Genomic DNA, 21,473 nt, shown 5'->3' on the forward strand with positions numbered 1-21,473 from the left:
TTATGGAGAACTGGAGAATGAAGTCAAACATTAATAGCATTTCTTGGCAACTTGCCATCTGCTGGGAAGCCGCTGCCCAGTGACACTTAAACGTCAGTTATCCCCATGTCAGCTCAAGACAGTAAGAGAAAACAAGGGCCAGGCATAGTGGCTCACGCCTGTAATCCCAACAGTTTGGGAGGCTGGGGCAGGTGGATCATGAAGTCAGGAGTTTGAGACCAGCCTGACCAACATGGTGAAACCCCATCTCTACTAAAAATACAAAAATTAGCCAGGCGTGGCAGCACACGCTTGTAATCCCAGCTACTCGGGAGGCTGAGGCAAGAGAATTGCTTGAATCTGGCAGGCGGAGGTTGCAGTGAGCCAAGATTGCGCCATTGCACTCCAGCATGAGCAACAGAGCAAGACTCTGTCTAAAAAAAAAAAAAGAGAGAGAAAACAAGAGGGTTGGAAGAGCTAAAGGCTCTGTTCCTTGTCCATGTGCTCTATTTATTAGCTTCTAGGCTGTATGATGCCCAGTTGTGCCTCTGATGTAGAAACAAACACATTCCCTGCACGTTGATTTGCAAGATTTGTAAAGGTGAGGTTCCAGAATCTGATTTGCTTGTAAATTTACGTCACTTAAGCTGGATTTGACCTTACAGTTGTTTTTCTTTTAAAGCCATGCTTTATAGCTTGGCTTGTTAGAACTCTTCTGGAGTCCACGTAGAAAACAAATAGGGAAAAATACTGAGAGGTGAGAAGGCCATTGGGAGATTGCCAGTTGCAGGGCCTCAGTTCTGCAGTCTGTCCAGCAGGCCTAGGTGGCATGTCCAGTAGGCCTAGGCGGCATGTCCAGTGCATACATCCAAGCACACCTTTCTCTTTGAGGCTGCCAATGAAGGCTCTTCTCACCTCAGTGACAGCTTTGGATGCTTACACATTCAATGCAGGGCTCATTCTACACCTCCTGTTGCGAGTGTACAGGACCCTTCCCCAGCCCAAACGCCCTGTAGAAAATAAAGTCTCTAGAACAACACCTAAGAAACCAGTAAGAGTGGGAAGGGAAATTTGGAGCTGGAGATAAGGGAGAATGGTTTCCATTTGTCTCCTCTCTCATACCTTTGCAACTTTCTGCCACATGCAGGAAGGGGACACAGCACCCATTTCGCTAGAGCCTGTTCCTGCTGGCCTTCAGCCTTGTCACGGCTGAGAATTCGCCTCATGCCTGCATCAAAGAAAGACAAGTCTCTCTCATTTGTCTTTGTCTACTGCTCAGCAAAGCAAATTCTCATTGCAGGTATTTAGGGCCTAAGGTATAGAGTAAGAATTAAAATCCCTTTGGGAGGCACTGTCAGAGACCACCACGTGGACTCTCAACACATCCAGTGCAGCCCATTTTTTCCCTGGCACCAGAGCAGATAATTCTTCCAGTGAGCACCATATGAAGTAGCTTGAAGTTAGGGGCCGTACTTTATGAAAAAGGTTCCTGTAGCACCCACCAAAAGCCCACAGGATAAGCACCTACGAACTGAGAATGGCCTAACCATGGGGTAACAGGCCAACTCAATAATACTGCTTCTGGCCGGGCGTGGTGGCTCACGCCTGTAAACCCAGCACTTTGGGAGGCCAAGGCGGCTGGGTCACCTGAGGTCAGAAGTTCGAGACCAGCCTGACCAACATGGTAAAATCCCATCTCTACTAAAAATACAAAAATTAGCTGCGTGTGGTGGCACGCTCCTGTAATCCAGCTACTCGGGAGGCTAAGCTGGGAAAATCGCTTGAACCTGGGAGGCAGAGATTGCAGTGAACCAACATCAAGCCACTGCACTCTAGCCTAGGCAACAGAGGGAGATTCCATCTAAAAAAAAAAAAAAAATTAAAAAAAAAAACTGCTTCTGATATTTTTTTTTCCTAGCATACACTTAAGTTTGCTGCACTTAAAATACACCCATAATGCAACTTCACTTTATCCCTACCTCTGACTTAGCAAACACATTCTTTCCCCAGCCAACTGTGCTAATGATATCACCAAAATGTTTCCGTGTCAGATGGGAAAATACAGTTTGAACAGGCATCTCCTACCTCTTGTAAAAAGTAAAGTAGAGGTTCCTCTCCAAAGACTTTCCTCCCCATTTAATTTGGAATAAACGGTAACTTCTCTTCAAAGCAAAATTTATTCAAAGACCTGTGCTAACATTCCTAATTATCTGCTAGCCGTGGTAAAGAAATCAATGTACTTTATGTTCTTAGCTCCCACAATTTAGCCTAAATATTTGCCCTGGCATGCTTACACTGGTCGGAGCAAGCATTAGGTCATAGCCTGTTCCTCTTCCTTATTTAAAAGTGTTTTTACCTTTCTCACCATTCCACAAGTTACTTTCTCCTTCCTTTGTTCTCTTCTGCCTTCGCCTCTTTTAAAAAGTTTTAAGTTGCTTCCCAATCAGGACAAATACAGAATGTGAGGTCCCGTTCCAGCCAATGGAAACCGGACACAGCAGTAGGGTGGACGCATCAGGTTACAAATGACCCTGTCTCTTTGTTCGGTGTACTCTCGTGGCAAAACTGCTGGCGAGTGTACCCTTTCTGCAGGAAGTAAAAATGGCCTTGCTGAGTAAATTAATGTTCAAGTGCTATTTCTTCACAGCACTGGGGAACAAGCATTTCAAACACTTTCATGAGAGATTATTTAAAATAGCACTTCTTTAGACCAGGCGTGGTAGCTCACACCTATAATCCCAGTACTTTGAGAGGCTAAGGTGGAAGGATCACCTGAGCCCAGGATCCAGCCTAGGCAACACAGTGAGACCTCATCTCTGCAAAAAAAAATTTTTTTTTCCTTCACACACCCATTCATTCAATACAAAAAGTCTTTTAAAAATTATTCAGGCGTAGTGGCACACACCTGTAGTTCCAGCCACTAGGGAGGCTGAGATGGGAGGATTGCTTGAGCCCAGGAGGTTGAGGCTGCGGTGAGCCAAGATTACATTACTGCACTCCAGCCTGGGTGGCAAAACAAGACCCTGTCTCAAAAAAATAAAACAGCACGTAAGAATTCAAGGAACCCACATTTTAATACAAATTGTTAATGAAAATAAGCTTTATTACATCAAGTAATAAATACATACAAAGATGCAAACAGTTTTAGTCATTTTCTTCCAGATGTTTTTATCAACTTACAATAAACGCAGAACTGAGATCTACTTACAGTCTTAGTATGAAAGTGTTCGGGGGTCCTTGTTAGGTTTGGTGGGTTGCTCTTTCTTCTGTATTTATAACTTGTGCATTTTTAAAAATTGACTTTGAAGCACTAATAGTCATGCAAATGCTTAAGCAAAAAAGAAGTTACATTAAGCAGAACCTACACTGTATGGCAAATGGGAACCGGCTACTAAGTAAAGCGTGCTGTCCATATGCGTTCAAAACAAAATCCCTACAGTGGTATTAGCTTATGAAAAGGAACAAAGAACACCGTGGGTAACAAATGTATTCAAAAGAGAAGATTAAAGGGAGACAATGGTGTCTTGGAGGCAAACTACAGTTTGCTGTAAGATAACTTTCCGTGCATCTTTTAAATCAATGCTTAAAAAACAAAAAAAACCTGGGCAGTTCCTAGCTACTTAAAATGCAAATCCTAATTAACTGCAAAATCTTTTCTCAATCTTTGAGACTGTAGGTTCAGAGCCAAGTGAACCATGGGAGGAAAAACGAAACTGTAACCATTTTGAAAACAAGGGTTTCATCTGAACAGGGGAGATGAACTGTAACTTCTCATCTTGTAAAAAGATGGAAATCCTTCAAAACCAACAAGGCAGCTAGGATCTGGCATTCCGTTCCGTTTCTGCCAAGCACTCCCGAACCAGTCCTCTAGCGTGAATGATGCCTGAAAGAGAGGCAGAGACCTGAGGTCAGCGAGTGCACAGGACCAGCCAGCAAAGCCCATTCTGGAACAGCAAGAGGATCCACCCTTCCACAGCCTGTCCACAAAACCCTCAGACAGAAAGAGAACCAGGGAAACCTATAACCAAGCAACCCTGAAGGATGCTAACAATCTCATCCCTCTCTAAAGCCCTTCCCTCCTCACCACAACTCTTCCTGTCTCTCTAAACATTTTTTCCTGCATTCAAGGTGGCACCAGCAAGCTGTCCTTCCATGACACTGTTGGATGAAAGACATGTCTCCACCCAGATTCTTTTGCTTGACCCACTATGGAGATTTTTCTCTGGCTTCTTCAGTCTGAATTCTAGACAGGGCTTGACCGGCGTAAGTAAGCAAGAGAATGGCTTCAGCTGCACACGTGAGGGCGCAGAGAACTGACTGCTGCCCACGCGGGACCCTGGGTCCATGGGGACAACCCCACAAGACTGCAGCTACCTTCTGCCCGATGAATCTTCCCCAGTCTTTTGTCTCTGTGGTTTGGTGCTTACCTTTTTTTTCTTTCTGCCTCTACTGAACTTCATGAAATATGATCTTTTAATAGACACTAAGGATTCTATTCCTTCTAATACATGACTCCCAGAGGCCACTGGGAATGACATCTCACATCATCACCTCACAAATCTTAGAATCTAACTCAGAGCCTTGGAGAATGTTTTCTGTGAGGACCAGACAGCAAATATTTTGAGCTTTGCAGGCTACACAGTCTCTGACACAACTACTTCACTCATATTTTTTTTGAGACAGCATCTTGCCCTGTCACCCAGGCTGGAGTGCAGTGGCACGATCACAGCTCACTGCAGCCTCAACCTCCCAGGATCAGGTGATCCTCCCACCTCAGCCTCCGGAGAAGCTGGGACTATAGGCACGCACCACCACGCCTGGCTGTTTTATCGTTATTTGTAGAGATGGGAGTCTCACTATGTTGCTCCTGGCTTTAGCCTCCCGAACTGCTGGATTACAGGCGTGCACCATCACATCTGGACCCGCAAACGTTTAACTTAAGTCTGAATTTCAGAAACTTTCACACGCCCCAAAATCATGTTTTTTTCCAACCATTAAGAACCATGCCTGTCGCGGTGGCTCACACCTGTAATCCCAGCACTTTCGGAGGCCGGGGCGGGTTGGCCACTTGAGGTCAGGAGTTCGAGACCAGCCTGGCCAACATGGTACAACCCCATCTCTACTAAAAATACAAAAATTAGATGGGCGTGGTGGTGGGCGCCTATAATCCCAGGTACTCGTGAGGCTGAGGCAGGAGAACTGCTTGAACCCGGGAGGCGGAGGTTGCAGTGAGCCGAGATCGCGCCACTGCACTGCACTCTGTCTCAAAAAAAAAAAACAAAAAAAAACAAAAAAAACCCACTATTCTTGGCTCCTGGCTCTTGGGCTGTAGTTGCCAAACTACCTACAATGCTCCTAGCTCCTAACTCCCTGACCCCTCTATGACGTGTTTTCACCCTGCTGTGACATGAGCTTGGTAAGCTTGGGCTTGGCTGTTGGCCAAGGGGTAGCACTAGGTCTTCCTTGTTACTAAAAGACTGGCAGTTTGTACGCATTTGCTGACTTGAACCAGTGCCTTTTCTGGGTGACTGCAAATTACCTGTTGGACTCTGGGACCCAGCATCTTCCCAGGAATTTCCATTCGGGTAACCAGCACCCCAGCTACCGGAGAGCAGCCCTGGGACCACCCAACTCTCCAGGTGAGACCAGGGTTGGGCTCTGCATCCCTTCCCCCAGGCCCTCTTCAATCACATCCTCTAACCCTGCTAGTCCCAACCTAGCTTTGAGACCCGTCAACCTTCACAAAGGTTTCATAAACTCCAGAGCAACCCCGCTCCTGGCAGCAGCCTGTCCTCAACTGGCCCTCGTGTCACTGGGGCATAACTTCAACTGCAGCCCCCATTTATGCTACAGATTTACAACCAAAGAAAGTTCCTCTCCCAGGCCGGGCACGGTGGCTCAACGCCTGTGATCCCAGCACTTTGGGAGGCCAAGGCGGGAGGATCACAAGGTCAAGAAATCGAAACCATCCTGGCCAACCAACATGGCGAAACCTGGTCTCTACTAAAAATACAAAAATTAGCTGGGTATAGTGGCACACGCCTGTAGTCCCAACTACTCAGGAGGCTTGAGGCAGGAAAATTGTTTGAACCCGGGAGGTGGAGGTTGCAGTGGGCCGAGATCGTGCCACTGCACTCCAGCCCAGGTGACAGAGCTAGACTCCATCTCAAAAAAAAAAAAAAAAAAAAAAAAAAAAGAATGTTCCTCTCCCAGGTTGCTTCTCCAGCCTTTTTAAGAACCCCAAGTCCCAGGCCGGGCGTGGTGGCTCACGCCTGTAATGCCAGCACTTTGGGAGGCCAAGGCAGGTGGATCACCTGAGGTTGGGAGTTCAAGACCAGGCTGACCAACTTGGAGAAACCCTGTCTCTACTAAAAATACAAAAAATTAGACAGGTGTGGTGGCACATGCCTGTAATCCCAGCTACTTGGGAGGCTGAGGCAGGAGAATCGCTTGAACCCAGGAGGCGGAGGTTGCGGTGAGCCGAGATTGCACCACTGCACTCCAGCCTGGGCAACAAGAGTAAAACTCCGTCTCCCAAAAAAAAAAAAAAAAAAAAAAAAAGAGCCCCAAGTCTCCCCTCATCTTGAATGCGTTCATGGGCTATGGCTCTGCTGCACTGTCGCCTTCTAAAATAGAAATCCTGCTCTCCCTCCACTCCCCTTTTATTTCAGAAGGTAGCAACCTGTTTAACGTCCTTTCGAAATCAGACGGACAGTCACACCTTAACACGAGTCCCTTGTGCTCTGTCATCTCCTGCCTGCCCTCCCTCTCCAACCATTAAAGAACAAAGTGCTCTCAGCCTCCCTCCCCAGACCCTAGCACAGACCCACACACTCCCTTGGGTCTCCCTCCAAAGAGGTGACAGCAGAGGGCAGTGCAGGCACCGATGAACCCTGAGCTTGGCTTCCCTAGGACCAGTGTCGGCCCACAGGAGCAGACCAGGCGGGGGCGGGGGGCACTTCGAACACACCCTTGAAAGCCAGCAGACCCCCTGGCAGCACACAGGGTAAGAAGGGCTCCCTGCCTGGGCTGCCCTTCCCAGAAGACCCCTCTGAAGACATCCAGCCCCCCAGGCCCCTCGCCACCAGACCCATCGCCTGCCTGAGGCCTCCACCGCAGACGGCAACTCTATAACAAGACAGGAGCTCCCATGAGTGAGCCCCATCCCTAGCCCACCTTCCCACATTTTCCCCAAAAGTCTTTCCAGAGTTAAAGGTCTAGCACTGTGGTCACCGACAGGGCAGCGGGGCCGGGCTTACCGCGCTTCAGCCTCTCCATGGCACTCTTGCTCCCTGCGTACGTGGGTCTGATCTCCTTCCCCAGCTCTTCAATGATGGCCAGCAGCTCCGCGTATTTGCTTTGGGGCACCTGGCTGTTCCCAGTTCCCTAGAATCAGAAAGAAATGGGTTCAGCAAAATCAGCCGGGCGTGGTGGTGCGTGCCTGTAGTCCCAGTTACTCAGGAGGCTGAGGCAGGAGAACTGCTTGGACCCAGGAGGTGGAAGTTGCAGTGAGCCAAGATCACTCCACTGCACTCCAGCCTGGGCAACAGAGCGAGACTCCATCTCGGGGGAAAAAAAAAAAAAAGGGTTCAGCAGCCTGACCCCAAGGCCACAGGCAGGTGGGTGGAGAGGGCCCCGGGCCGGTCAGGGTAGGGAACGCAGCCCAGCCTCAGACTCCTGGGGCAGCCACCTCAGCTGGGCCAAGGCACGTCCCATTCTAGGGGACAACTACAAGTTAGGGAGATGGTCCTCACCCTCCTATCCTCACACACTCAGGGAGGCCATCCAGCTGTCTCCAGGAAGCAAGTTTATTATCTCCAATGAAGAAAACAGGGGAACCAGCTCATTTTGGCACAAAAGAGTCCAAACAGCATTTCCCAGGATGCAGATGGGTGGGAGGGCACATCCCAGGTGCCAAGCCTCCAAGCCAGTGGGGAGACAGAGGCCACACCTGGGCCACCAGGACCACAGCGATCCGCCATGGCCCAGCCAGAGCCTGGAATGCATTCCCTTCTCTCATCCTCCCACTAACAGGGCCCACCCCCCAGAAAACCTTTCCTCCCACCACCACTGGGAGCCCCACAGCAAGCACCCGGATCAGCGAGGCTGGGCTTCCGGCAAGCCCACAAGCCCGCAAGCCCACAAGCCCAGGCTACCTCCCCTTGGCCACCTCCTCCCATAGACACGCCAGCTCCCTGGGCGAGGTCCTTGCCTCCCCCCTCCTCCACCACCGCCTCTGTCCCCTGGCCTCGCGCTCTGTCCTGTCCTCGTCCTGCTCCGGCTGCTCTGCCTCCCCACGGCACTGCCTCCAGGCCTCACGGGCCTCCCGCCTGTCCTGGCGCCGCCGTCGCATGGCCGGAACGTGGCACTGCCAACTCCCGGCTGCCCCTCTGCCTGGCCTCCCACAGCCGCCGCTTCTTCAGCCGGTCCCGCTCACAGGCCCACACCTGCTTCTCCTCCTGGGGCAGGGCAGCCTGGTGGGGCATGGCCGGGGAGCCGCCCACTTGGCGAGGAACAGGCTCCATGGCGACCTCAGAACACTGGTGCTGGGGCCCAGCCAGGGAGAGCATCTTCCCGCTGGGACCTTCCCCGGGGCGGCTCATCCCTTGGAGATGTAGGGTGCAGCTGAGATAGTGGCGGCCCCATTCCTGCTGTTCGCCAGCCTGGGCTGGGGGTACTAGGATCACCCTTGGGCTGATCAGGAGCCCGGGTCTTGGGCAGTTACCAAGTGGGGGGGTCACAGTCTGGAAAGCGGTGGAACCAGGGAGCGGCCTCGCCCAGGCCACACTCTCAAATACTGGCCCTCGACAAGAGGCAGCTTGGCTCTCAAGACAGGGCCACCTCCTCTTTGCTGGGCCCACGCCCGTGGAGAGCAAGTGGGAACTGACCCTGTCTTCTGTCCCAGCTTGGAGAGCCAGCATCAAGGTCAGGCCTCACTTGCCCAAGAAAGAGGAGTGAGGAGACACACTGGAGGAACGCGTGGGGTAGGAGCCTCAGCACAGCTTGGGCTGCTGCCCCTTCCTGGTGCTCTCCTGTCCCCTCCACCTCACACGTCCCCGCGAAGCACCATCCCCAGTGCCCTCCATTCTGATGTGTTCTGAGCAGGAGCGCAGCCAGGGCCTTGGGCTGAGAAAGCTCCGTCCCATCCTTTCTGTTCCTTCGTCTCTTCCACCAACTTCTCTCCTCTGATGGTGGGAAGCATGTCTCCCCCGGCCCTCCCACCATGCCATCACCCCCATTGCCATACCTGGGTGTAGCCTAGGGACGGTGGCCCGTAGTCACTGAGCAGCTGGCGGTACTGTGAAGACGTTGCCATGCTGGTGGAAGGCGAGTGGACACTCCCAGCTGTGGGGTGGGGAGAGAGAGGCCAGGAGTCAGCTCAGCCAGTTGTACCAAGGCAAGGACTCCGGGTCCTGCAACAGCCCTTGCCCAGGACCCACACCACCAACTGTAGCAGGTTGGAGAACCCTGCTCTCCACCTCCGGTTTGACCAGCATAGAAGATGGATAATGAAATGTAGCTACAAGGCACCTGACCATCCCCAGCTCTGCAGCAGCCGCTGGTCCTCACAGAGCTCCATCCCATCCAACCAGAACCTTCCAAGCAGCAGGGCTGCTCCCAAAGATAAAATTATTGCCACTCCTGGCCTCAACTCTGCCCATCCCCTCTCCCTGTGTCCTGGTCCCCAGAGGCTGAGAACGTAGAGGCCACATCACACCACAGCGCCACGTAGGCTGGTCGAAACCAGGCTGAGCTTCCAAGCCTTTTTGCTTCTATGCGCCCAAATCTCTGCTGTGCTCAACGACGGGGAAGACAGGAAGGCCTTGGAGTATTTGAGACCCAACCCTGGCTGGAGACAGGCACGCTGGACATCAAATCAGAAATCTAGAGAACACCATGGCCTCTGTGTGCCCCAGATAAAGCCCCTCAACCCCTCTGTGCCTGTCTCCCCCTCCCCAAAGAGGGGACCAGACTCTTAGCAGTCTATGCCCCAAGGGCTCTGTATCCCAAGACAGGAGGGTTGAGGCCCCACATATGGGATGCAACATTGGGGCCTGTCCAGAGCTGCAGTCAGTGACCAAGCAGGGCCCAGCCCAGAACGCAGCCTCCTGGATCTGGCAGGGGAGTCCGTGGCTAGGAGCACGCGGCCCCGCAATGGTGTCCCAGTGGCCATTAGCGGGTAAAGGATATCCTGCAGAATGACAAACAGCGGTAACCATGGAGAATTTACCTAGTCCTCCTCGGCAGCTGCCCGCCTGCCGCCCCCAGAGCCACACGGTCTCTCTCTCACACACACAGTGGGCGCCGCAGACTTGGCCTCGGGGACAGACAGCTGGTGCCAGGCTGGCCAAACCCACCAGCTGCTCGCTTGGTGTGGGTGAGGGGAGGGGCAGAGGAGGAAGGAAGTTCAGGGCCTCAAGCTGGGGGAGCCGGGAGGAGTCCTGGAGAACCCTGGCTCCAGGCCCCTCGATTTAGAGAAATGGACCTGAGGGGGTGGCCCCAGGGCACACAACATAGAGGAGACCAAAGCAGGGAGCCAGCTACCCTGGCACCTGCCCCTCTCTCCGAGAACGGGGACCGTTCCAAGCTGTCTCCCTGAGTCTCAGGCCAGCCCTGGATGCTGCCACTGCAGCCCAGGGTTATGCTCCAGCTTGGGCTGGAACTGCAAACGTGGACTTGGATCCTGAACTGGGCAGAGCACCGTGCCACTCCGAGCCTCAGTTTCCACGCCTCCCACGTGGGGATGATGAGACACGTGCGGATGATGAGACACGTGCGCTATAGGGGCGGGTTGCTTGGGAGGGGGACGCACAACGCCCACGATATCTGGCACGTCCATGGCCACTGCAGGAATTGGGCAGGGTGATGTCCCCCAGAGCCCCCTAACCACATCAGCCAAACCCCAGTTTCCTGAGCTTCTGATGTGGCAGCAAGCATGGCATGGCGAACACAGGCTCTGCCGGCACAGACCTGGGTTCTGATCCTGGTCACTACACCTCTCTGGCTCGAGGGCCAGTCGCTGGGGGTAGCATCGCGCACAGCACCCCAGGCGTTTGCAAGATCCCAGCGCCCTGGCAGGAGGGGTGCTGGCCACTTCCCATACACCTTCGCATACCCTCGGTGTGCCCCCGTCCTCTTCCCCAACTGCTCTGCCCACTGCTCCTCACCTCCCCTTTTCTGTCCTCCCCACTGGACTTCGTGCCAGCCCCAGCTGTGCCACTCCTGGCTGTGTGACCTCAGACAGGCCCCCCGCCCTCCAGTCCTCAGTTTCTCCATTTGTTAGAGGCAGTGCTTCCCAAGAGAAGGTCTATGGGCTCCAGATCCTACTATTTGATGATACTGGGGTTAGGTTTTGCAGGGCTGAGAGGGAGGAGGAAGGAGAAATCGTCCCATTTTGGCTGGGGGACGAGGAGCAATAGCTCGGTGACCCCAGTGCTCTGTCCAGGCCACTCCCTTGTTCGGGGGCGGGGGGGTGTCTAGTCCTGGAGAGAGATGGCGGAAGGGCTCCGAGTTCCACTCCTGGTCACTCCTTCCTGCAGACACAGGGACCAGGACACAGGGACCACGTCAGCGAAGGCCGTCTCGGCGCATCTCAGACAATGAGCGCAGTGTGCAGGAGCGAGGGGTTGGCAGAGGCCAGGAAGCTCCTGGGGCCAGGCGCGGCTCCCCACCCCCACGCCAGACAAAGAGCGCGGGGCCTGGGGAGCTGGCGGCCTTCCCGCCACTTGGGGCGCCTGGGGGGCTCTGGGGCGGGGGAGGCGGGGGCTTTGTCTAACTCCGCCACTGCCACCACCGGCCAGGCCGCGGCTTGGCAACCCGTGAACAGGAGGCAGGGCTGCAGGGCGTGAGGGATGATGACAAGGAAGCCGGAGGAGCAGCGGCGGCAGCGGAGAGTCCATCTTGGATGCAAATGGCAGGAGGGGAGCTGGGGTTCTGCAAAGGGGCCCGTGGGGGGTTGGGAGGGGCACCAAAAAGCCCAGATCTGGGGATCTCGGCACTCCTGGAATTCTCCACAGGACAAAGGAGAAAAGCTGAGTACAGGTGCAGCCAGCCCAGAACAGGACTTCAGGGGTCCCCGTGAGTGCCACTGTCCCAGTGACCCCAAACCCCGAGGGTCCCAGTTTAGGGCCCCGGCCCCAATGACACCAGGGTAAGCCTGAGCTCAGCCTTGCCCAGGCTGGCAACACCAGCCCCTGCCCTCCCCACAGGCCAGAGGAAGAAGGCTGCTGGCAGTCCTACCTAGCAACAAAGCCCGTCTTTGTAAGGTCTGCGGACCCCAGAGGAGGTGAGAATGTTTGAGAAAAAAACAGTGGCTGTTTGCTCTTTGGGACTCCGAGCCCACAAGTGAGCAATTCAACTCTCCCTCCGCACCCTGACGCTTAACCCTTTCCTGCCCCTACACCTCAGTGTCCAAGATTTTTTTTAGGTATCGTTTTTATGGGTCCCACTTCGGATTTGGGGGGTTACGAGGTCAACGTTTGCAAACAAGGCCCAAAACTCGAGCAGGAGAGCCAGCGTGGCACCGGTGACCAACGGGGCCACTCCTCTCCTCGTCGAGTCCTTCCCCCCACCCCGCCCCGCAACACAACCGCCTTTTGGGGAGTCTGTTTCCGACCAAGTGTCAGAGAAGAAGGGCCCCAGTGAGGTCACAAAGCCCGGCACCTACGAATCCCTCAATGTTGTGCCCACTCCCCGTGGCTCCCTCGGTCCCCTGGGCTCACCCCGAAGCTGCCTGACAACTTCTGGAGGAGTTTCCTGGGAGCGCCCGGCTGCAGCCGCAGCCCCAGGAAGGTCGAGGGGAGCCCCTCCCGGCTTCTGCATCGAGGGCCTTCCAGGGCCAGCCCTTGGGGGCTCCCAGATGGGGCGTCCGCGTGACCCACTGCCCCCACGCCCGCGCGCGGGCCCCAGCAGCCCCAGAGCTGCGCCAACTTCGTTCACTCCGCGCTCACCTTACGGGGATCCCCGCGTGACCGCATGGGGCAGCCCCTGCTCCCACGCTCCCGGCCGAGGCCCCCGGGCCTCCGAGTCCGCTGCCCGCCGGCGACCCCATCCTGGTCCCAGTCCCGGCGGCCCCGCGACCTCAGGGCCCCCGGCAGCCCCGCAGCCCTCCATCCGCGCCCGCCCGCGCGGGTCCTGGCCCTGCCCGCAGCGCCCCCCGCCCGGGCTGCTTCACGACCCCGCTCCCCAGGGCGGCGGGGCCCCGCGCCCCGCTCCCGGCGCGGCCCGGGCCGCTCCCGACTCCCGCCGGCAGGGGCCCTCGCCGAGCCGCCCAGAAGCGGGAGGAAAAAGGAGCCGAGAACAAGCCTCCCCCGCCCTCGCCCTCGCCCGCCGCGCTCCCTGCGATCCGCAGCCGCCGGCGCGGGGGTCACCCCGGGCCGCCCGCCCCGCACCCCCAGCCGAGGCCCTCGGCGTGCGGGGCGCACCAGAGAACTTTCGCGGCGCGGGCTCGGGAATCATGGCGGCGGCAGCGCTGCCCCGGGCCGGGACCCTGAGCCCCCCGCCCCCGGCCTCCGCGGGCGCCCCGGGCATCCCCGGGCCGGGGCCGGGCGCGCGGACCCCCAACTTGGCGGCGCTTGGAGCGCGTCGCACGCGGCGCGTCGCACGCGGCTCACTCACCGGCGTTGAGGGCGGCGGCGGGCATGTGCGCGGCCAAGTTCGGTTTGTAAGACATCCCCCCGGGCGGCGGGCGCGCCGGGCGCGGCGGGGCCAGGCCGCGAGGGCGGCGGCGGCGGCGGCGGCGGCGAGGCCGGGCGGTAGCGCTGCAGCCCCGCGCCCGTCCGAGCGCCCGCCGAGCGCCCGCGCACTTTTTGTTGTCGGCGGCTCGGGCCGCGCCGGCAAATATGGCCGTCCGCGCCCTGCCGCCGCCGCAGTCTCACCCAGGCCCCGGGTGCGGCGCAGGGGCGGCCGCAAACTTTCCGCGGAGCCGGCGGGGCGGCCGGGGCCGGGAGGGGGCGGCCCGGCGTCAGGGGGCGGCTCCGCCTGCGGCCGCGCCCCGCGCCTCCGGGTGCGCTCGGCGCCCGCAACTTGCCAAAGTTTGGGGGGCTGGGGTCCCGGCGGCGCCTGAGGCCCGCGCGCGTCCGGGCGGCTGCCCCGCGCCCGGCGCCCCGGGGGTGTGCTGGGGGCCGCCCCCGCGGCGGCTGCGGGAGGCCAGGGCGAACCGGAATCCGAAGAGCACTTTCTTCCCCTTGATGGTGGGGGCAGGGATGGAAAATTACCTGGAGAAAATGGTGGCGAGTGGTGTATTTAAGCACGTAGATCATTCCAGACGCCCAGGTCTGGCCAAGCCCCAGGATTAGAATAACCGATGCTTGACATTGATTTCAAATAAATTTCATGTCTCTGTCTGTATGAAGTGGTTTTTAACCCTTTGGGGATCCAAGACTCCTTTGAGACTGACAAAAGCTTAGAGGCCTTCTCCACCCCTCACCCCCCTCCCCGGAAAACTCATCCCTGAATCGCACAATTTCGTGCGTAGACTCACTCCAGTATTTAAGGGAAGCACCTACTATGCGCCACTCACTGTTCCAAGCGCTGAGGATACAAGAATTGAACTTGGCAAAGTTTCTACCCCCTGGAGTTTACGGGACAATTTTAGATCCTCCTTCGACCCCACCCCCAGCCCATCCTTGGATCTGATTGAAATGTAACCATCCAGTGTATTTTGGATTTGGATTAGATGAATAACCTGAAGGTTGTGGGGTTTTTTGGTTTTTGGTTTTTTTTTTTTTTAATCTTGGAGTTCTGCCGAAGTAGTAAAGCTCGTTAAAATACATAAGATGCCCACCCTTTTCTGTTGTTTTTAATCGTCATGGTTTGCAGATTTAATTAGACACAGGCGTGCAAGCATCATCTCCGGATCTGGTGACAAAGGCACCCACCTAGGGATGCCCACCCAGGCCTGCTTCTTCCTTTAGGACCAAAGGCGCAGGCGACGACACCCCCTCCCCAGCTTAACCCCCATCCTTGAGATCAGCTGTAGGCCAGCACTAGCGAAGAATGCTCAGTGAAACCTTATTCCATGAATAAATTAATGCCACCCATGTGGCTGGTCCCGGGCGCCTAGTCCTTTAGAGCAGCGCAGTCCAATGGAAATAGAATGCCAGCCACATAGCTAATTTTCAATTTTTCAGTAGTCACATATGAGAAAGTCAAAAAACACTGGTGAAATTGATTTTAACATGTTTTATTTAATACAATAGCTCCAGAACAGCGTGATTTCGCTATATAATGAATTGAAAGGAATTATTAATAAGACACTTTACATTCTCTTATCATACGAAGTCTTCGCAATCCAGTGTGTGTTTTATACTTACAATGCATTTAATTCAGACTAGCCACGTTTCAGCGCTCAGTAGCCACCATAGCTAGGGGTCACCGTATTGAACAGTGCAGGGCTGCAGCTACTAGCAGAGGGCTCCTGAGACGGACACACCGGGTACTGACTCTGACTCCCCCACCCACTGGCTGTTTGACTAGGCCTCCATTTCTTCGGGGCAAGAATCCAGATCTCAGTGGCAGGCCCGGTCCTTTCTATGAGTGCTCTGAACCGATCTATTTCCATATTGTTATTTAAGAGCCGGGGTCTCCCTCTGTCACCCAGGCTGGAGTGCAGTGGCTTGATCGTAGCTCACTGTAGTCTTGAACTATTGGGCTCAAGTGATCCTCCCGCCTCCACCTCCATCTCAAAGCACTGGGATAACAGGCGTCAGCCAATAGTGCTGTATTTTTTCCATTGTCCCCACTCCTCGCTCTAAGTCCGTGGCATCATTTTAAAACTGTTGGCCGAGCACAGTGGCTAACGCCTGTAACCCCAACACTTTGGGAGGCTGAGGCGGGCAGATCACGAGGTCGGGAGATCGAGACTGGCCTGGCCAACATGGCAAAAACCCATCTCTACTAAAAATACAAAAATTAGCTGGGGCATAGTGACACGCGCCCGTGGTCCCAGCTACTCTGGAGGCTGAGGTGCTGAGGTGCTGAGGAGCTGAGGGGCTGGGGTGCTGAGGTGGAAGGATCACTGGAGCCCAGAAAGTGGAGGTTTCACTGACCCACAATGGCACCACTGCTCCAGCCTGGGCGATAGAGCAAAACTGTGTCTCAAAAGAAAAAAGAAAGAAAAGAAAAAAATCTTTTCATTTTTTATTCTAATCGAGATATTATTCACTTAGCATAAAATTCATCCTTTAAAAGTATGCAACTTAAGAGGCCGGGCGCAGTGGCTCACGCCTGTAATCCCAGCACTTTGGGAGGCCGAGGCAGGCAGATCACGAGGTCAGGAGATCGAGACCATCCTGGCTAACACGGTGAAACCCCGTCTCTACTAAAAATACAAAAAATTAGCCAGGCGTGGTGGCGGGTGCCTGTAGTCCCAGCTACTCGGGAGGCTGAGGCAGGAGAATGGCGTGAACCCGGGAGGCGGAGCTTGCAATGAGCCGAGATCGCGCCACTGCACCCCAGCCTTGGCGACAGAGCGAGACTGTCTCAAAAAAAAAAAAAAAGTATACAACTCGGCCAGGCGCGGTGGCTCACGCCTGTAATCCCAACACTTTGGGAGGCCGAGGTGGGCGGATCACAAGGTCAGGAGATCAAGACCATCCTGGCCAACATGGTGAAACCCCGTCTCTACTAAAATACAAAAACAAACAAAAAAAAGAAAGCCGGGCCGTGGTGGTGCGCGCCTGTAATCCCAGCACTTTGTGAAGTTGAGGAAGGCGGATCTCTTCAGCCCAGGAGTTTGAGACCAGCCTAGGAAACATAACAAGACCACATCTCTACTAAAAATACAAACATTAGCCGAGAGCGGAGGCTAACCTGTAGTCCCAGCTACTTAGGAGGCTGAGGTAGGAGGATCACCCTAACCTCGGGGAGGTTGAGGCTGCAGTGAGCCAAGATCACGGCATTGCACTCCAGCCTGGGTGATAGTGAGACGCTGTCCCCTCACCCCCCAAAAAAGTATATAATTCAGTGATTTTTAGCATATTTGCAGTTGTGCAACTATCACCACTATCTAATTCTAGAACTTTTTTTTTTTTTTTTTTTTTTTTTTTTTTTTTTTTTTGAGACAGAGTCTTACTGTGTCTCCCAGGCTGGAGTCTTGCTCTGTCGCCCAGGCTGGAGTGCAGTGGTGCGATCTCGGCTCACTGCAAGCTCTGCCTCCTGGGTTCACGCCATTCTCCTGCCTCAGCCTCCTGAGTAGCTGGGACTACAGGCGCCCGCCACCACGCTCAACTAATTTTTTTTGTTTTTGTATTTTTTATAGAGGCAGGGTTTCACCATGTTAGCCAGGATGGTCTTGATCTCCTGACCTCGTGATCCGCCCGACTCGGCCTCCCAAAGTGCTGGGATCACAGGCGTAAGCCACCGCGCCTGGCCTAATTCTAGAACATTATCACCCTGTTTTATTTTATTATTTATTTTTATTTTTATATTTTTGAGATGGAGTCTCGCTCTTGTTGCCCAGGCTAGAGTACAATGGCACAATCCTGTCTCACTGCAACCTCCACCTCCCAGGTTCAAGCGATTCTCCTCAGCCTCCCCAGTAGCTGGGATTACAAGCACCTGCCACCACGCTCGGCTAATTTTGTTATTTTGGGTAGAGATGGGGTTTCGCCATGTTAGCCAGGCTGGTCTCGAACTCCTGACCTCAGGTGATCCGCCCGCCTTGGGCTCCCAACATGCTGGGATTACAGGGGTGAGTCACTGCTCCCGGCCCACCCCATTTGATATTTATTTATTTATTCATTTATTTAGAGACAAAGTCTCGATCTGTCGCCCAGGCTGGAGTGCAGTGGCAGGATCTCAGCTCACTGTAAGCTCTGCCTCCCAGGTTCACGCCATTCTCCTGCCTCAGCCTCCTGAGTAGCTGGGACTACAGGTGCCCGCCACCACGCCCAGCTAATTTTTTTTGTATTTTTAGTAGAGACGGGGTTTCACTGTGTTAGCCAGGATGCTCTCGATCTCCTGACCTTGTGATCCGCACTCCTCAGCCTCCTAAAGTGCTGGGATTACAGGTGTGAGCCACTGCGCCTGGCCTATTTATTTTTTATTTTATTTATTTATTTATTTATTTATTTATTTATGTTTGTTTGTTTGTTAGAGGGAGTTTCGCTCTATCACCCAGGCTGGAGTGCAGTGGCATGATCTCAGCTCACTGCACTTGCCTCCTGGGTTGAAGCGACTCTCATCCCTCAGTTTCCTGAGTAGCTGGGATTATAGGCGCCCGCCACCATGCACAGATAATTTTTGTATTTTTAGTAGAAATGGGGTTTCACCATATTGGCCAGGCTGGTCTCAAACTCCTCGCCTCAAACGATCTGCCTGCCTTGGCCTCCCAAAGTGTTGAGATTACAGGTGTGAGCCACTGTGCCCGGCCTATTTATTTATTTATTTGAGACGAAGTCTTGCTCTGTCGCCCAGGCTGGAGTGCAGTGGTGCAATTTCACGTCACTGCAACCTCCGCCTCCTGGGTTCGAGAGATTGTCCTGCCTCAGCCTCCCGAGTAGCTGGGACTACAGGAGCCCGCCACCATGCCCGGCTAATTTTTATATTTTAAGTAGAGATAGGGTTTCACCATGTTGGTCAGGCTGGTTTCAAACTCCTGACCTAGTGATCCACCCTCCTCAGCCTCTACTAAAAACACAAAAATTAGCTGGGCATGATTCCAGGTGCCTGTAATCCCAGTTACTTGGGAGGCTGAGGCAGGAGAATCGCTTGAACCTGGGAGGCAGAGGTTGCAGTGAGCCAAGATCCTGCCACTGCACTCCAGCCTGGGTGATGGAGCAAGACCCTGTCTCAAAAAAAAAAAAAAATTAATTAAATAAAATAAAAAGAAACTTCATACCCGGTAGTAGTCACTTCTCATTCCTCATTCTCTCCAGCTTTAGGCAACTACTAATTTAGTTGGATTTCCTATTCAGGACATTTCCTGTAAATAGAATGGTATGCTATGTGGCCTTTTGTGTCTGGCTTCTTCCACTTGCCATACATAATGTTTCAAGGTTCATCCATGTTGTAGCAGGTGGCATTCCAGCACTTCCTTCCTCTTCAGGGCTGAATATTCCATGGTATGAATGTACCCCATTTTGTTTATCCATTAATCAGTTGATTGACATTTGAGTTATTTGTACTTTTTGGCTATGATGGCTATGACAAAGAGTGCTGCTGTCATCATTTGTGTACAAGCTTTTGTGAGAACATGTTTTCAGTTCCTTTGGTTTTATACTCAGAAATGGAGTTGGTGGGTCAAATGATAACTCTGTTTCACTTTTTGAGGAACTGCCAAACTGCTTTCCATAGTGAAACTGCACTTCTTTTTTTTTTTTTTTTTTTAAGAGACAGAGTCTCTGTCACCCAGGCTGGAGTGCAATGACATGATCCTAGCTCCCTGCAACCTTGAACTCTTGGGCTCAAGCAATCCTCCTGCATCAGCCTCTCAAATAGCTTGGACTACAGGCATAGGCTACCACAACTGGCTAATTTTTGTATTTTTTTTATTTCTTTTGAACAAATGTATTACTCCAGAATTTTTTTTTTTTTTTTTTTTTTTTTAAGGAACAGGTGGCTGGTCTTGAACTCTTTTTTTTTTTGAGACCAAGTCTCACTCTGTCGCCCAGGCTAGAGTGCAGTGGTACGATCTCGGCTCATGGCAATCCCCACCTCCCAGGTTGAAGTGATTCTCCTGCCTCAGCCTCCCGAGTAGCTGGGATTACAGGCATGCGCCACCACACCTGGCTAATTTTTGTATTTTTAGTAGGGATGGGGTTTCACCATGTTGGTCAGGCTGGTCTCGAACTCCTGACCTCAGGTGATCCCCTGCCTCGGGCTCCCAAAGTGCTGGGATTACAGGTGTGAGCCACCCACCCAGCCTCACCCATTTTATTTGAAGAGTTTTGTTTTATTTTGTTTTTTAGATGGAGTATCTCTCTGTTGCCCAGGCTGGAGTGCAGTGGTGTGATCTTGGCTCACTCCAACCTCCGCCTCCAGGGTTCAAGCCATTCTCCTGCCTCAGCCTCACGACTAGCTGGGACTATAGGCACGTGCCACCACGCTCGGCGAATTTTTTGAATTTTTAGTAGAGACAAGGTTTCACCATGTTAGCCAGGATGGTTTTGATCTCCTGACCTTGTGATCTGCCCGCCTCAGCCTCCCAAAGTGCTGTATTACAGGTGTGAGCCACCACGCCCGGCCTAGGTTTTTGTTTGTTTTTTGTTTTGTTTTGTTTTTGAGATGGAGTTTCGCTCTTGTTGACCAGGCTGGAGTGCAATGGTGGGATCGCAGCTCACTGCAACCTCTGCCTCCCAGGTTCAAGCAATTCTCCTGCCTCAGCCTCCCTAGTAGCTGGGATTTACAGGCACGTGCCACCATGCCCGGTTAATTTTGTATTTTTAGTAGAGATGGCATTTCTCCATGTTGGTCAGGCTGGTCTCGAACTCCCGACCTTGGGTTATCTGCCCGCCCCGGCCTCCCAAAGTGCTGGGATTACAGGCATGAGCCACTGCGCCAGGCCCCTAGTTTTGTTTTCTTTTTTTTTTTTTTTTTTGAGACAGAGTCTCACTCTGTCACCCAGGCTGGAGTGCAGTGGCGCGATCTCGGCTCACTGCAAGCTCTGCCTCCCAAGTTCACGCCATTCTCCTGCCTCAGCCTCCCGAATAGCTGGGACTACAGGCGCCCGGCCACCACGCCCGGCTAATTTTTTGTATTTTTTTTTTAGTAGAGACAGGGTTTCACCGTGTTGGCCAGGATGGTCTCCATCTCCTGACCTTGTGATCCGCCGCCTTGGCCGCCCAAAGTGCTGGGATTACAGGCATGAGCCACCATGCCCGGTCTCTATTTCTGTTTTTAAAACGAGTCTTGCCCTGTTGCCCAGGTTGGAGTGCAATGGCATGATCTTGGCTCACTGCAACCTCTGCCTTCTGGGTTCAAGTGATTCTCCCACCTCAGCCTCCCAAGTAGCTGGGATTACAGGCACCTGCAATCGTGCCCGGCTAATTTTTGTATTTTTGTAGAGATGGGGTCTCACGATGTTGGCCAGGCTGGTCTTGAACTCCTGACCTCAGGTGATTCACCTGCCTCAGCCTCCTAAAGCATTTTTAGTTATTTTTTGTATATGGTGTGAGATGGATCCAAATTCATTCTTTACATGTGCATATCAGCACTTTTTTTTTTTTTTTTCGAGATGGAGTCTCACTCTGTCACCCAGACTGGAGTGCAGTGGTGTGATCTCGGCTCACTGCAACCTCTGCCTCCTGGGTTCAAGTAATTCTCTCCCTCGGCCTCCTGAGTAGCTGGGATTACAGGTGCCCGCCACCACGCCCGGCTAATTTTTTTGTATTTTTAGTAGAGACGGGGTTTCACCATCTTAGCCAGGCTGGTCTTGAACTTCTCTCAGCACATTTTGTTGAAAAAACTATTCCTTTCCGGCTGGACGCGGTGGCTCACACCTGTAATCCCAGCACTTTGGGAGGCCGAGGCGGGCGGATCACGAGTTCAGGAGA

The 21,473-nt window shown here is 53.6% G+C and overlaps 1 protein-coding gene and 1 long non-coding RNA gene across 5 annotated transcripts; both read right to left on the minus strand.

The window, feature by feature from the left end:
• Positions 1-470: 470 nt before the first annotated feature.
• LOC134807417 (uncharacterized) lies at positions 471-3,002 on the minus strand. The gene is made up of 3 exons (XR_010147835.1): positions 2,885-3,002; positions 2,336-2,565; positions 471-1,207 (listed from the first exon to the last, which is right to left on the minus strand). It is a non-coding gene; the product is annotated as an uncharacterized LOC134807417 (long non-coding RNA).
• Positions 3,003-3,061: 59 nt separating this feature from the next.
• Positions 3,062-14,618, minus strand: CDK2AP1 (cyclin dependent kinase 2 associated protein 1). Of its 4 annotated transcripts, none has more exons than XM_016924529.3 (4): positions 14,196-14,618; positions 9,227-9,324; positions 7,239-7,365; positions 3,062-3,862 (listed from the first exon to the last, which is right to left on the minus strand). In XM_016924529.3, exons 2-4 carry the CDS (start codon positions 9,293-9,295, stop codon positions 3,795-3,797), a joined length of 264 nt encoding a protein of 87 aa, XP_016780018.1. In that variant the 5' UTR covers positions 9,296-9,324; positions 14,196-14,618; the 3' UTR covers positions 3,062-3,794. The 4 variants fall into 4 exon arrangements, with proteins under 4 accessions (XP_016780018.1, XP_016780017.1, XP_003952394.1 ...); XM_016924528.4 differs by lacking the exon at positions 14,196-14,618 and adding an exon at positions 13,597-13,895; XM_003952345.5 differs by lacking the exon at positions 14,196-14,618 and adding an exon at positions 12,930-13,270.
• Between the last annotated feature and the right edge of the window lie 6,855 nt (positions 14,619-21,473).

The sequence above is a fragment of the Pan troglodytes genome, chromosome 10 (genome assembly GCF_028858775.2).
Source record: "Pan troglodytes isolate AG18354 chromosome 10, NHGRI_mPanTro3-v2.0_pri, whole genome shotgun sequence".
Classification (NCBI taxonomy): Eukaryota; Metazoa; Chordata; class Mammalia; order Primates; family Hominidae; genus Pan; species Pan troglodytes.

Coding starts and splice junctions, on each gene's coding strand:
- CDK2AP1 (XM_016924528.4), bottom strand. CDS start 13,651: ATGTCTTACAAACCGAACTTGGCCGCGCACATGCCCGCCGCCGCCCTC. Junction 9,325..13,596: donor CGCCGCCGCCCTCAACGCCG/GTGAGTGAGCCG, acceptor CCCACCCCACAG/CTGGGAGTGTCCACTCGCCT. Junction 3,863..7,238: donor CATGGAGAGGCTGAAGCGCG/GTAAGCCCGGCC, acceptor CCTCTCTTTCAG/GCATCATTCACGCTAGAGGA.